At 35.0% G+C, this 13965-nt stretch overlaps 2 protein-coding genes across 3 annotated transcripts in view; both read right to left on the reverse strand.

Moving 5' to 3' along the window:
- Window positions 1-1550: 1550 nt before the first annotated feature.
- si:dkeyp-67f1.2 (uncharacterized protein LOC556106 homolog) lies at window positions 1551-12122 on the reverse strand. Of its 2 annotated transcripts, XR_008360775.1 has the most exons (14): window positions 11902-12122; window positions 11684-11784; window positions 11492-11558; window positions 10101-11399; window positions 9738-9785; window positions 9561-9650; window positions 9418-9462; window positions 9075-9207; window positions 7427-7485; window positions 6322-6372; window positions 5042-5117; window positions 4766-4892; window positions 4243-4401; window positions 1551-1563 (listed from the first exon to the last, which is right to left on the reverse strand). XR_008360775.1 is itself a non-coding variant. In XM_053497797.1 (13 exons), exons 5-13 carry the CDS (start codon window positions 9763-9765, stop codon window positions 4315-4317), a joined length of 696 nt encoding a protein of 231 aa, XP_053353772.1. In that variant the 5' UTR covers window positions 9766-9785; window positions 10101-11399; window positions 11492-11558; window positions 11684-11784; window positions 11902-12122; the 3' UTR covers window positions 3620-4314. The 2 variants fall into 2 exon arrangements, 1 of the variants encoding a protein (XP_053353772.1); XM_053497797.1 differs by lacking the exon at window positions 1551-1563 and having other exon boundaries at window positions 3620-4401.
- A 1659-nt stretch (window positions 12123-13781) lies between these two features.
- The window catches only part of cfap20dc (CFAP20 domain containing), a 35007-nt gene continuing 34823 nt past the window's right edge, over window positions 13782-13965 (reverse strand). The window contains exon 17 of the mRNA XM_053499328.1: window positions 13782-13962. Within this exon, the coding sequence (XP_053355303.1) occupies window positions 13850-13962 (113 nt within the window). The 3' untranslated portion in view covers window positions 13782-13849. The remainder of the gene's footprint in view (window positions 13963-13965) is intronic.

Below are 13965 nucleotides of genomic sequence, written 5' to 3' on the forward strand. Positions count from 1 at the left end.
TTTAAACAGCATTTATACTCTTTATTACCATTAAAATTATTGTAATGTGGTAGATTTGATACTTTGTAGACTTGTTTGATCTCTTTTGCTTACAGAATTCTTTGAGCAATACCATGCAAAATGTGTGTAGGTTTTCTAGTCTGTATTTATAATGTATGCAGTTTCCTTAATGGTAGCTTAAAGCTTTCCTTCTTAACAACATTCCTTTCATAGATTGAGTACACAAAAATGCTAATAAAATTATGCCACCATATCCTCATTCATCAGTTACTGAAGATCAGTTTTGTTGTAAAAATGATCAGAAAACAAACCGCTAATACTGTATTCACTATTTTTCAGCCTTATGAATGCAGTTTGCGAGGTCTGAAGCTTAGACATCTTTTCAGCTGAACAGCTCAATAGAATGGTTTGTCATAGGAATATAAAATACAGGAATATGCTCATAGTGAACAATGAATATCACAGGAGAGAGAGTACAGTTGCAATGAATATCAGCATGGCTGTGATGCAGTCGTAGGCATGAGGGCACAGTTCCACAATCCCTGAGAATGAGTACAGCCAAAAAAAAAAAAGCACTCAGAATTTAATTAAGCAAGAGGAAAGACAAGAGTGAATTTATAGTAATGCATAAACAACATGCCTTACTGGGCCCGTGGTGTTTACTTCACAGCATGTTTCCTTCGGATGCTCACAAAGCAACCAACTAAACAAATAAAAGATATTAAATTTGTTTTTCATAGATGTATGCAAATTTGTAAGTAGCTTAAGAGCATTCAGATGACCATTCATTTTTTTTTCCAGTGCAACCTTGGTAAAGAACATCTTCATAATCTTTATTATAGATCTTTATTTTACTTTGTGCATAGGGGCATTGTCATGCTGGCACAGGTATGGGTCCCTTAATTCCAAACTTTTTATGCTACAGCATACAAAGACGGTGGCACGGTGGTGTAGTGGTTAGGCACTGCTGCCTTGCAGCTTCAGGGTCCGGATTTGATTCCTGGCCAGACTCGATTCCTGTTTCTGTGTGTATGGAGTTTGCATGTTCTTCCCGTGCTTGGTGGGTTTTCTCCAGGTACTTTAGTGTTCCTCACAGTCCAAAGACCTGCAGATTAGGCTATCTGGCGTTCCAAATTGCCCGTAGTGTGTGAGTGTATGTGTGTGCCCTGTGATGGATTGGCACCCTGTCCAGAGTGTACCCTGCCTCATGCCCTAAGCCTCCTGGAATAGCCTCCTGGCCCCTGTGACCCTGAGTACAGGATAAAGAGGTATAGATGATGAGTGAGTGAGCGAGCATACAAAGACATTCTAATCAATTGTGTGCATCCAACTGTTTGCAAACAATTTTTGGAAAGATACACATTTGGGTTTAATGATCAAGTGTTTAAACTTAAATAATTCTTTTGATTGTGTAAAGCTGCTTTGTGACAATGACAATTGTTAAAAGTGCTATACAAATAGAATTGAATTGAATTGAATTGAAGTGTTCACAAACATTTACTCACAGAGTGCATGCGGATAGTTTGTTTTTGCTGAAGTCTCCCTTTAATGTTTGTGTGATCTCTAAGTAAGAAGTGATATTTGCAAATTATAAGTAGAATAAGTAGAACTGGTTAGCACTCATAAACACATTTTTTATTTGGTACCAAGTAAATGTCAAATTCATAGCACTTTGACTGACACTAAATTAGACACCAAAAGAAAAAAGGAAAAAAAGGAATAAAATAAGAAACATGACAAAATTCAATTAGAGGTAAAATAATTACTGTCAGCTAAAATATATTTATCATGGCAGTAATTCTCCAGTCAACAGCTCTTGTTTTAACTCACATCCTTCGCTCAATCTACAGCCATCTAGATGCCTTCTCTGTACTGTCTGTGATGGTCCTGATGGCTCTCCTGTTGTGCACTCCCCTGATTCTCCCCTGTCCCGCAAAGCATCTGTATCTGACATCAATATGGTTGTACTAGGCCATCCACCTCTTGCTTCAGCATTCAGTTTCTTTCAAAAGTCTCCTTGATCTGGTCTTCCCAGGGTACAGTCAATTCCAGCAGCTTTACCTGCTTTGTTGTTTCTGACACCAGGACAATGTCTAAGATTGGTCCCTGCAATCGTTTCTGTGAAATTGGTCATGAGGTTGGCCTGTGTCATAGTCAGGAGCCCCCTGCCTGATATGGTTGCTGCTCCCCATTTTAAAAATATTGATTATGTACTTTGCATGTTGATGCTGCCTGCTGGTCTCTCAAACGTTGTGTTAATGACCTCTGCGATGGCTCTTAGCACTTCATCAAGGATGCTACCACTGGCGTCACCTCCCAAGGCTTTTGGGCAGCAGTTTGGCATGTGCTCCAGTTTGGGAGGTGCTCCACCCTGGCATAGTGGAGTACTGTATCTGGAAGGCTCAGGTTAGATGGGCTTGAGAGGCCATCGTAGACAGACTGAACAAGCAATTTAATCCACTGCAACTCTACAAGAGCTCTAACTATGTGATCTTCCAGTCTAGTGCCTGCTCACATATGCCCTGCTGACACACCCCTACTATCTTGGTTCAACAGGCCTTTTCTGGCCTTACACTGACCTCCTTCTTGACCATCTGGCAAAAACAAGTTATTGTTTTACCAAAATCCAAACACTTTTCTTGCAAGGCCGATGTGTATGTAAGTTTTCCATTTTCACCCGATTTCAGCAGTCTTTCACTTTTAACATGCTGACAGAAACACAAAAAGCAAGGAAATACTGTACAGTGCATCCGGTAAGTATTCACAGCGCATCACTTTTTCCACATTTTGTTATGTCACACCCTTATTCTAAAATAAATTAAATTCATTTTTTCCATTTTACACACAACACCCCCCATTATAACAACATAAAAAAAGTTACTTGAGATTTTTGCAAATTTATATATAAAAAAAAAAGAGAAGGCACATGTACATAAATATTCACAGACTTTGCCATGAAGATCAAAATTGAGCTCAGGCGCATCCTGTTTCCCCTGATCAAATGGATAAAATTTAATCCATTTTAGAATAAGGCTGTGACATCGTAAAATGTGAAAAAAGTGATGCACTGTATTTGATACAGAGGTATGATGATTACTGTACATATCCTGTTTTGTGTGTGCAGCTTGTCCTTTTGAAAAACAGCCTAATCTTTTGGCTCAGTGCACGTCTTGAGAATGTTACAACAGGTATGTTTAGCAACTGTGTGTCACTTTTAAAAGTTCTTGTTACAACACAGAGTAGTAGAAATCCACACCATTACTGATCAGTGTTTTCCATATTTAGGCTGTGTTTGGCACTTTTTGAGTGATGAGCGGCTCTCAGGGGGACTCCCAGTGGTTCCTGGAGGTATTTACGGGATTTTCTTTTCAGCTGAATGGGCTCTTCATAATAGCCCTCATCTGTCTGCTGCAACAGCAGGTGGTTCTGGTCCAAATGTTCCTTATTATCTCACAACTGATCATAGCTCAATGCAGAGCCTGAGAAGAAATAATTATATTATTCCACCTGTACAGTATACTGTATTTTGTTACATTAAAGAGACCAGTGGTTTAAGCAGATTCCAGTCCACTTTAATATTCTTATAATAATAAAAAAATAGTGACAGCACTTGGTTTAATAATAGGTTAATCACATCATGAATGCAGGTGCTGAAGGCTATAGTCCGCCTGCGGACAACATATGGAAGAGTGAATTGAAACAGCTGCATCAATCCAACTTCTCTAATGGATTTAGGAAAGTTTCAGAAAAATTCTTACATAAATTTGTGAACTGCCACAGGCATAATCTGTGATGCAGTAAATGTTTATATCCATGTGGCAGTTTTCTTCAGATCATTTTCTTCTCATAATGGAAGCTTTTATCACAATAAGTATCTCACATTACATTAATGCAAATGACATTAATGTAATGGTTGTTATGTATTCGCCTCTTCAGTCATTCATGAAATATAAAATAAAATAAAAAATATGAATGTAAAAGTTGATAAAGATGATGGCAGCCAAGTGTGGCAAGAGAAAACTTGCAGAGGTAATGCATGCAAGTGCATGTCGTTCTGGGGAAATTATAATATTGCTTTTGAACTGAGGGTACAACAATACCAACACCTTTGTTTGAGAGTATTGGATTTATCTGGATTTATCTTTTTAGATACAAATTAGGATACAAATTAAGGATAATGCATGGTTAATACATCAGGCATCCATATGCAAACATTTAAAATAAAAAATGTCATAGATTTACATCCCAGAGTCGCAATGTTCTGTGTTTTAATGGTCTCCAGGTGGTTGGTGCAGCAGGCTCATTTAGTGCTGATCAGACCTTTCTGGGAAAGCAGCCATCAAGTTCCCCTATTTCTGGCCAATCTCCATATGCATTTGTCTTCTTATCATTCACGATGAGCTGCAGGTTTTTAAAAAAGACTTCAGACTTTTTAGGATAAACTTTTAAACATAAAGTATTTGCCACCTGTAAAACATTTGTTATAATTCTTAAGAAACAACATTTTTTAATCAGTAAATTATAGCCAGTTCAATAATTAATTTGCCCAGTGTGTTGCAAATATGCTTCCTACATCGGAAACACCTCTGGGCAGTGCACATGGGCAATTTTAACAGCATGCACAGTAATCTCATTTATTATTTTTTTTATTTGAAAAACAAAAAAACATTGTATGGGCTCAAAAAGTCTAATTTTGCAATTTATTTATAAATATATTTATTTTTAAAAATAAAGTCTTAAACATTCAAACTTTGGAGGTTCAAACCTTTTCAAATGGACTTCCCTTATTTAGTCCAACTGCCCCAGCAAACACCCAGTTGTCCCTGTACTTCACTGAGGAGACCATACTGCTGCCCATTTCAGCAAACAGCTTTCTAACCTCATCAGTCAACCTGCAGCACAGAATAGGACAATATATAAACAATAATATTTTTCCTAAAAATACAGCAACCTGATACCTTTTAAAAAAATATATATTATATTATTACTCATTTGGTGTTGAGGACTGTGTAAAAGTTATCAAGTTGAGTTTAGTACTCACTGTACTGTAGGGTCTTCATAAGAGGCTACTAAAACTATATTTCCATTATGTACTTCCTTTAGAAAATCATGCAGTCCTACAACAGAAAAGTAATATGTGATATAGATAGTGCACCAGTACAGTGCATCTAGAAAAATTAAGTTTTCTTTTGTGATTTAATTTAAAAAAAGTTCGCATATATTTTAACTTCATTTAGTTTAAAGTGAAAGTTTCAAGGATTTTTTTTATTTTATTTCGGCTTACAGCTCATAAAAAAAATGCTAAAAGATTAGAATATCTCCTACATTAAATTAAAATAAATTTACAATACATAAACTCTGGAAAACTATGTTCATTTATGTACTTTATACTTATAGGCTCCTTTTATTATGTACTTTATACTTATAGGCTCCTCAGCTTGAGGCACAGCTGAGGTGTTATTCAAAACCAGGTTGCTTTAATAGCAGCCTTCAGCTTGTCTTTATTGTTGAGTCGGGTGTTTCTTATCTTCCTCTTGAAAATAGCCCATAGATTTTCTACTGAGTTCAAGTCAGGCAAGTTGGCTGGCAAGCACAGTGGTAGCAAACCAGTTATTAATAGTTTTGGCACTGTGGGTAGGGACTATAATGTGCTGACAAAGGAAATCTGCTTTTCCTGGTCTAAAACCTTCTGGTAAATACTGTAGGTGCATTTATTTGGACTTGATAAAGCACAGCGGATCAACATACAGCCAGCAGATGATATGGCACCCAAAATCACCACTGACAGTGGAAGCTGACTTAAGCCTCATTTCTTCTTGTGTGACTGTAGTCATGTCTGTTGCACTTTTTTCTACTACTTTTCCTTTTTGGAAAACTTTCCATTAATATGCTTCAACACAGCACCTTGTGCAGGGTGTCATTGATTATCTTCTGGACAACTGTCAGCAGTCTTCCGTATGTGTTTACTAAACTAGACCAAGATACTGTAAATGCAGTATCTATACTGCATGAACAGTGCTTTCATACGCTAAATAAAACATTATAAAAGTTTGAGATACTGGATTTTTGACATTCATCTTAAGCCACGATCATTTAAATTAAGCCCCAAAAGGCTTGAAATTTTTCACTTTATATGTAATTAATCTAAACTATATGAAAGTTTTACCTTTTGAAATAAATTACCAAAAATACCTTTTCTAAGATTGAAAACCTTTTTCCTAATATACTAATTTGTTGAGATGCATTGTATACATAGTGTTAATAGAACAATGCATATGAATTATTTTAGTTCTATTAAAGATTTGGTAAATAAAAACCTACCCTTAGACTGGACCTTAAAGAAGTCACTTCTTAATATCATCCCAGTTTCACCTGAAAAAATAAATAAATAAATAAATAAAAAATAAAAATAATAATTCACAGACACGGAGAGAAAAATGTCAAGGGAAAAAATCTCATGCAAAATTAGTTTCTTTTATTTCTCCCTCTGCCTCAAGTATGAAAAGTGTGTTTAATGTTAGATTTTGTTATTCCTTTATGTACTTAGTTACTTTATTCTGCTTTATGAATTCTATACTCAGTTTCACTCATAGCATCTCAAGACCATTCCAAAAGAAAAAACATGATGCCAAAAAAGATAATAGAAAATCTGCAAGTTAGCCTATACTTTTACATTGAACTGTATGCATGTAAATCAATGTATATAAGTACACATCAGCCTGGGGTACCATGACAAAATTCTGCCACTTGGAGGCACCAAATTTATTGTGCATTCTTAATTAGCAATTAAATATAAATATGCTATTTCACACTATGTGACCATGAGGAGTCAATTCAGTATTTTTAACTAAATACCTAAATGTTAATTTTTAAATAAAATGTATTTTATCTAAACATGTCAGTTGTTTTCACATTCTCACATGGCCCTGGGGGTGAACAATACAAAAGGCCAATTGGCTGTATTGCGAATTGCACATATGACTGCCGATTTCCAAGTTATGCAATTGCAAATTGCATAAAGCATTTCAGTGTATAATTTGCAACAGATTTACTTAGTGGGTCAATTACAAATTGGCATCTCTATGTACAGTATACTTTTCAGGAATGCAAGTTTTACAAAGAAACAGAAGGTAGTGCTATAACTTGTTTTCATATCAAACTTTGTATGTCTACATAGCTCTGGGGTGCACAACGGGGTTTTTGGTTGGTTGATGGCACTATATTATTGGACCTCATAATCACTGTATTTTTTTATTTATTTTTATTATTTAAGTGATTTATGAATTGATTAATGGAATAATTAATTGGTTTATTGACTACTGTTGTTGAAAATTAATTTAAACAGTCATCTTAGTACTGTACATCTACTTAGTTTTTTGCTAGATAATAAACACAAAGTACATATATTATCTTAAAAGACACTTACCATCCACTATCACAATGTTCACACCCCATCCAACATTGTTTTGTCCTCCTGACAGAATACTGGTAAAAGAAATAGAAACTTAAGTTATACTGGAGCACAATGTTTTGAACCATCTGTTTAACTTTTTTTTTATTGTTTTGAAAAAAATAAAAAGGTAAAACCTGCATAATTGTACAGTATGTACATTAACAAATATAAGCAATATAAATTATGAATAGTTTAAAATTTTTGAGCACTCACACTAAATATGTTAAACAGCATTCACCTGTGTTAATTCCTTATTCACTTGTGTCCAGTTCTATGCTTTCACAATAGATATGACAGATTTTATGAGGTCTCTTAACTAAAATGGTAACTAGGTCCTGCTGTCATGAGGAACAGGCCAAGAAGTTATGAAATGAAGTTTAGCGGAAAATGAAGCAAGTAAAAGTTACAAAATACAAAGTGGTTATAGAGCTCAGCTAAAACCTTTGCAGACCTCAACATTATCATTATTAGCTTTTTACAGATCCAGCCCCAACAGCAAAATACCTAGAAGATGGTAAAAAGTGAAACTGTAATGCAAAACGAATAGAGCCAAATATGCACAAATTGTTGAGGAGAACTTGTTCTACTCAGATAGCTTCTGTATTTTTTAATAGCTGATTTTAAGCTCATCTTATTTAAATTAATTTTTAAAAATTAAAAAAACTGAAACTAAAAAATTGAGGTAAATATTTATTAAATCAGCACCAATTAAAGAAAAAAAAAAGCCGGAGCGATTTTGTTGTAATCATTTCGAATACTCTCATTAAGGGGTCACCACAGTGGATGATTATGGCACAGGTATTACGCCTGATGCTTTTCAACCCTCCTATTTTATCCGGGCTTGAATAAAATTTCCTGCCAATGTCCTGGTGTTAGACACCACAGCACACCCCCAGAGAGGCTGCCTTGGTGGCACAAAGGGAACCCAAACCATAGGTGGATTTAATGCTATGGGTGATTAGTGTACAGTATATGTCAAGAATAATGGTGTGGTGTTAAATATAAAAACAAATTTTATCTAGATGTTTACCAAATACACAAGCAGTTATAAAGGCAAAATATGTTAAAACTCTCAATATTCATAATACATACATAAGTCCCCAACTTACAGTCAATTTATGAATTTCCACAGATATAAACAGATGGTGAATCATTCGTAGATGCGAACAAATCGTAAAAGTAGCCATGTGTATTGTACAAAACATAGGACCAGATACCAATTGTAAATAATATTTTCAATTATCTACAGTAATCAACTGTTTAACTCAATGTATAAAATGGCAGTATATTGTATGTGTGTGTGTAGAGTTCAGTCTTTTTTTTAGTTATTGCTTCATATTGTATATTTGTGTTAAATGTGTACAAGACTTACTTTGTCTGACTTACAAACTAATTCAAATTGCAAATGTGCTCCCGGAACGGAACTCGTTCATAAGCAGGGGACTTAATGTCCAAGTGAAATTGTAATCACTTAATATTTCATGATGCATATTTGTTACTTAAACTTAATCACTAGTTAAACATTGGTTAAACAGTTACCTTCATTTTAAAAACTTTGACACTTAATTGTACATATACATTGAAATTCATTAGCATTCAAATTTAAAATTAGAGTACGTACATCCTATTGTTAAAACAGATCTTTGGCCCAACCATATTGGCTGCTCCACTGCGCAGAAAGAAAGGGAAGTGGTCTGTGGGGCAAATCTTATGAGGGCAGCAACCTGGATAACCTGGCTTTAGCTCAAACAAAGCTAAACAGAATGTTATGTAGTATTTACTAACAGCAGACATACAAACACAGTAACTATTTACTTCAGCCTGCCATTATGCATTTCAGTCAACTTTTAATTATGAAACATATTTTATGTACAAATACCATTTACATAATGAAAATAATAATGAAAAACAACAGTAATACAAATAAGAATTCTCAGTAAGCTACTTCATGCAATAAATCTCACCTGGAGAAAAACAGTCTGATCCAGAACTTTCTCTGCTATGCACATCTGAATTAAAACACAGGTTTTAGAGAATAAAGCTTAAGAATACTGTAAAATAATCAACAGCCAAACAGGATGCGGCATGATGCCTGCGTCATACAAACATTTTGCATGCTCTTGAAGAGATTTCTTCTTAAGAAGGGTCCCCCATATTAAAACAGTGATGACCACAAACATGACAGCGAAGGACAGCTCTGGAAATAAACAAATGGTCACCTCTGCAAGCTCATACTGTATTACTATAACTAATGCTTGAACACACAAAGTTTCATGATCCTTACCTTGATATTTTCTCTTTCTTGTCATCATCTTGTCAACTCGTAACACGACTTTATACACACACACACACACACACACACACACACACACATATATATATATATATATATGTATATATATATAAACAATTCTCAAACTGGACTTTCTTCAACAGCAGGCAGCTGTTAGGTCAGTATAAGAAATTTAATCTTAAATTAAATTTCAAGGAACTACCAAATCAGTGACCCAGAAATGTAATCTTTTCTACATTTTTTCTTTTGAATCTTTTTCATATTGCATTTAATCAAACCATAATTTTTGTAAACATTTAACTAGGTAATTATTAGACTTTAAATTAAAACTATTATATAAACTTTGTCACTCACTTTCATTAAATGTTTTCTTCTTATCGAAGGTTCAGTGGCTAAAAATCATATCCTGTAGCAAACACTTCTTCAAACCTCATATGTATTTGTGTAGACACACACAGTTCAGGAATGAATCCACCATCCTGGAGCTGCCCCATTGCACCACCCACTGTATAAACAATAATCCTTTATTATGTCAGTTAAATTTAGTTACAGTGAGTTTAGTAACTTTTCAATAAAGATTGTTTGAAATAACATTTCAACAATCATAAGCGGTGAGATTTCAGAACTTTCCAGGTCAGGAAATCTTTCAGAGGTATATATAGATATATCAAGAAATACAATCTAATACAATATATAGCAATAGCACTTCAGACACAGAAAAATCTAGTTATATTCTTTGACAGCTTAAAAAAAAACAAATACAACAAAACAAATTTATCCATGAATACATAATCATCTTAATTAATAATAAAGCAAAATACATAATGGTAAATCAAGCAAATCCATGTAGCTGAAAGACAAAAACAATCCTAAATCAAGTATGTGCAAAAGCCCAGTGGAATTCACCTTATAAGACACCAGCACACAAATCTATCTTTAAATACAAACAGATAATTAAAAATAACACAGAAATTTAAAAGTGTTGAACTATACTACAAACAATAATGACAAGGGGGGGGGGGGGGACTTTTAGGCTAAAGTAAAGTTGTGGTAATACAGATTAATGAGCAATTCATTATTGTTATTTACTGTACAGCATGGGTTCTTGTTCTGTTTTGCAGAACTTTAATACATACGATTGGCTTCCTCAGAACATATTTATTTAAACATGGTCCAATTGTTAAACTATTTCTCAGAGCCATGATGATCTTTATTCCTTAATTTCCCACCAACTGAACACATTTGGCTTGTTGAGTTGAGCCAAGTTGAGTTGTTCTTGTGTTTTTGACATTTACAATCAAACATTCACAACACTAACACGCAGACAAGTGAACAGCATTAAAATGTAGGGTTATTCTTTCTGTAACTTCTACTACTACTACTACTACTAATAATAATAATCATAAATAAATAAATAAAAATAAACACAGGCAGATCCCCAGTTAAGTCTAGTCCCTGAAAAATCATTCTACTATTCACAGCCGCGAAGTTTATCAGCACCATGTGACCTTTAAAAGCCCATAATGGTTCTGGCATTAAACCACGGGACAGATGGAAGACGACGCTGAAAAGGACAACTGTTTATGAAGAAAATCCCAACAATTATGTTATTTCTTTAAATCCACATTGTTCCTGGTTTCACTCCAAAAGATCCTAAGAGAAATAAATACAGAGACACAGAATTAGCATTTAGGGAAGAACTTGAATCTTAGTTCCTCTTGATCTCAAGCAGCTAAAATCCCTACCTCATCAGATTCCTCCTCTCTCTGCTCCTCCATCCGCCTCAGCACTGAGTATCTGTATGTGGCATCACTGCAATAATAAAAGTTTAACTTTACTCTGGGAGAAGTTATATACAATACAACACGAGTAAAGCGGAACTGACCATTCAATATGCTGCCGGTTACACAAGCTGAACGTGTTGGAGAAGTGCTCACCTCTGCAGAAAACAGTATTTCCGAATAATAAAACCTGCAGCCATTACTGCAGCAACTGCAACGATTACGACGGACGCGATGACGCCGGGGTGCAGTCTGACCTACAGGGGTTGAAAAGTGTTTATATGTTTAGACAACTATTTGTCACATCATTGTTAAGACGAGGCAGCTCAAAAAAAAAAACTTGTATAAAAAAGGAAAACAAGTTTGTCACTAACCCCTGGAGGTGGAACTGTAGAATTGGAAACACTTCGAAAACTTCGGCCATGTTTGAATTCACCATGTACGACCTTCGCTGAAGTCAGTAAGCTGGTGGACTGTACAAACAAAACAAACACAGATACAAAAATGAGTAAAAACAAGTCATGTAACTTATCCGTACAACGTACAGCCATGTTTGTTTACTTCCTAGTACAGTGACGTCAAACGCCACCGCAACTATCATTGGTCGATTCTAAATTTGGCCCGCTGTAGATCTTATTTCAAGTAAGTGCGTGTGTGTGTGTGCGTGCGTGTGCGTGTGCGTGGCGGGCGGGGGGGGGGGGGGGGGGGATTCACGCACAGCCTACAGTAAATATCTAAAGGCCAACTATAACCACATTATATATTATCAATGTCATTTCTTTAAACTGGAATTGGGATAATTATTTTCCAACGCATTATTAAACCTGGAAATGTAGTGGCTATCTGTCAGAAACAGGATAAAAAACATGACCGATCATGATTAGAAATCACTTAAATGCTTCTTAAAGGTGCATCCTAAAAAATAAAATAAAAAAAAATCAACGGTAGAAATCACGGCTACTGTATGTTAAATATATATAAAAGAAGTTCCACACAAACAATGTGTAGGATTGAGGCTATACAGTTGTGTGGCCATGGAAAAAATTGATTTAATAAAAGCTAAAGTGTGCAACTGATTTTTGGTCAGACAGGTTATTATCTTGAACATAACCTAAAAAGTTAGGACTGTAAAAAAGTGCAATTACCTGTTTGTTTGGTGTTCGAAAATTGGCAGCAGCGTGTGTGTGTGTGTGTATGCTTGTGCCCTTCAATGAGTTAGAACCCCATCCAGGGTGGACTGTGTCTCGTGCCTTAACTTGTCTGGGACAGACTCCAGGGCTCAGATGACAAAGGATGGTGTAAAGAATGAATGAATGAAATCAGTTCAGTTATTATTCAAAGTAGCCTATTGCAGCCAGATTACATGATCATTCAGTTTTAAATCATGTGACATTAGCTTAATAATAATAGTCGATATCTATAATAATTATGATGTCAATATTAATAATAATAATAATAATAATAAATGCAGCCATGCACAGCTAATTCCTTAAATCTCTTTGTTTTATGGCAAGACAGTATAGGGTATTTTTTATATAGATATAAAAAATGTTCCTAGTGTTCTTTGCTGATTTTCTTACAGGTAGTTTTGCCTTGGATGTTTTTCATTGGAAACATTTTTATTTATGCAAAAAAAAAAAAAGGGTTTATCTAAGTAAATAATAAAACCACAAATGCAGTCCTTTATTGTTGTTAGAGTTAATAAATTTATTTCAATATAAAGTTGCTCCCAAGAGAAAAAACTTTGTAAAAATACAAAGTATATACTGTATATATTTTGGGGCAGTACTGTGGTGTAGTGGTTAGCACTATTGCCTTGCACCTCCAAGGTCTGAGTTTGATTCCCGGCCAGGTTCGATTCCCACCTCTGTATGCATGGAGTTTGCATGTTCTTCCTGTGCTTGGTGGGTTTCCTTGTGGTACTCTGGTTTCCTCCCACAGTCCAAAGAAATGCAGATTAGACTAAGTCGTGTTCCCAAATTACTCATAGTGGGTGAGTGTATATGTTTTTAGTTTACTCAAGTAGAAAAAAAAATAACATGTTACCTCAGGGAATGCAGATCATTTAGAAATGTTTCACTCAGAATATAGAATGATATTGATTTAAAGAAAATATGCCTAAAAATACTATGTTGTTTAATGTTGATGCTTTAATTTTAAGAGATGACATAGACGCAGATTATTAAATATGGCTTCGACTATTAAATATGGGTTTGACCAGTTAAAAAAAAACTGCTTTAAATGTGTGCTTGTTATTATATAATATTCGAAATATACCGTTTTGTCATGCTGTATGAATCAGTCTTCTTGTTTTCATCAAACTTAGATCATCTCATAGTACTTCCCAGTCTGAGGATCAAAATAGCAGTTTAGACATGAATCATAGAGCAGACTGAGAAACTTATCTTCGTTGTGGCTCTCTTCTGCCCCCAAGCCTA

Source organism: Clarias gariepinus, chromosome 6 (assembly GCF_024256425.1).
Source record: "Clarias gariepinus isolate MV-2021 ecotype Netherlands chromosome 6, CGAR_prim_01v2, whole genome shotgun sequence".
NCBI lineage: Eukaryota > Metazoa > Chordata > Actinopteri > Siluriformes > Clariidae > Clarias > Clarias gariepinus.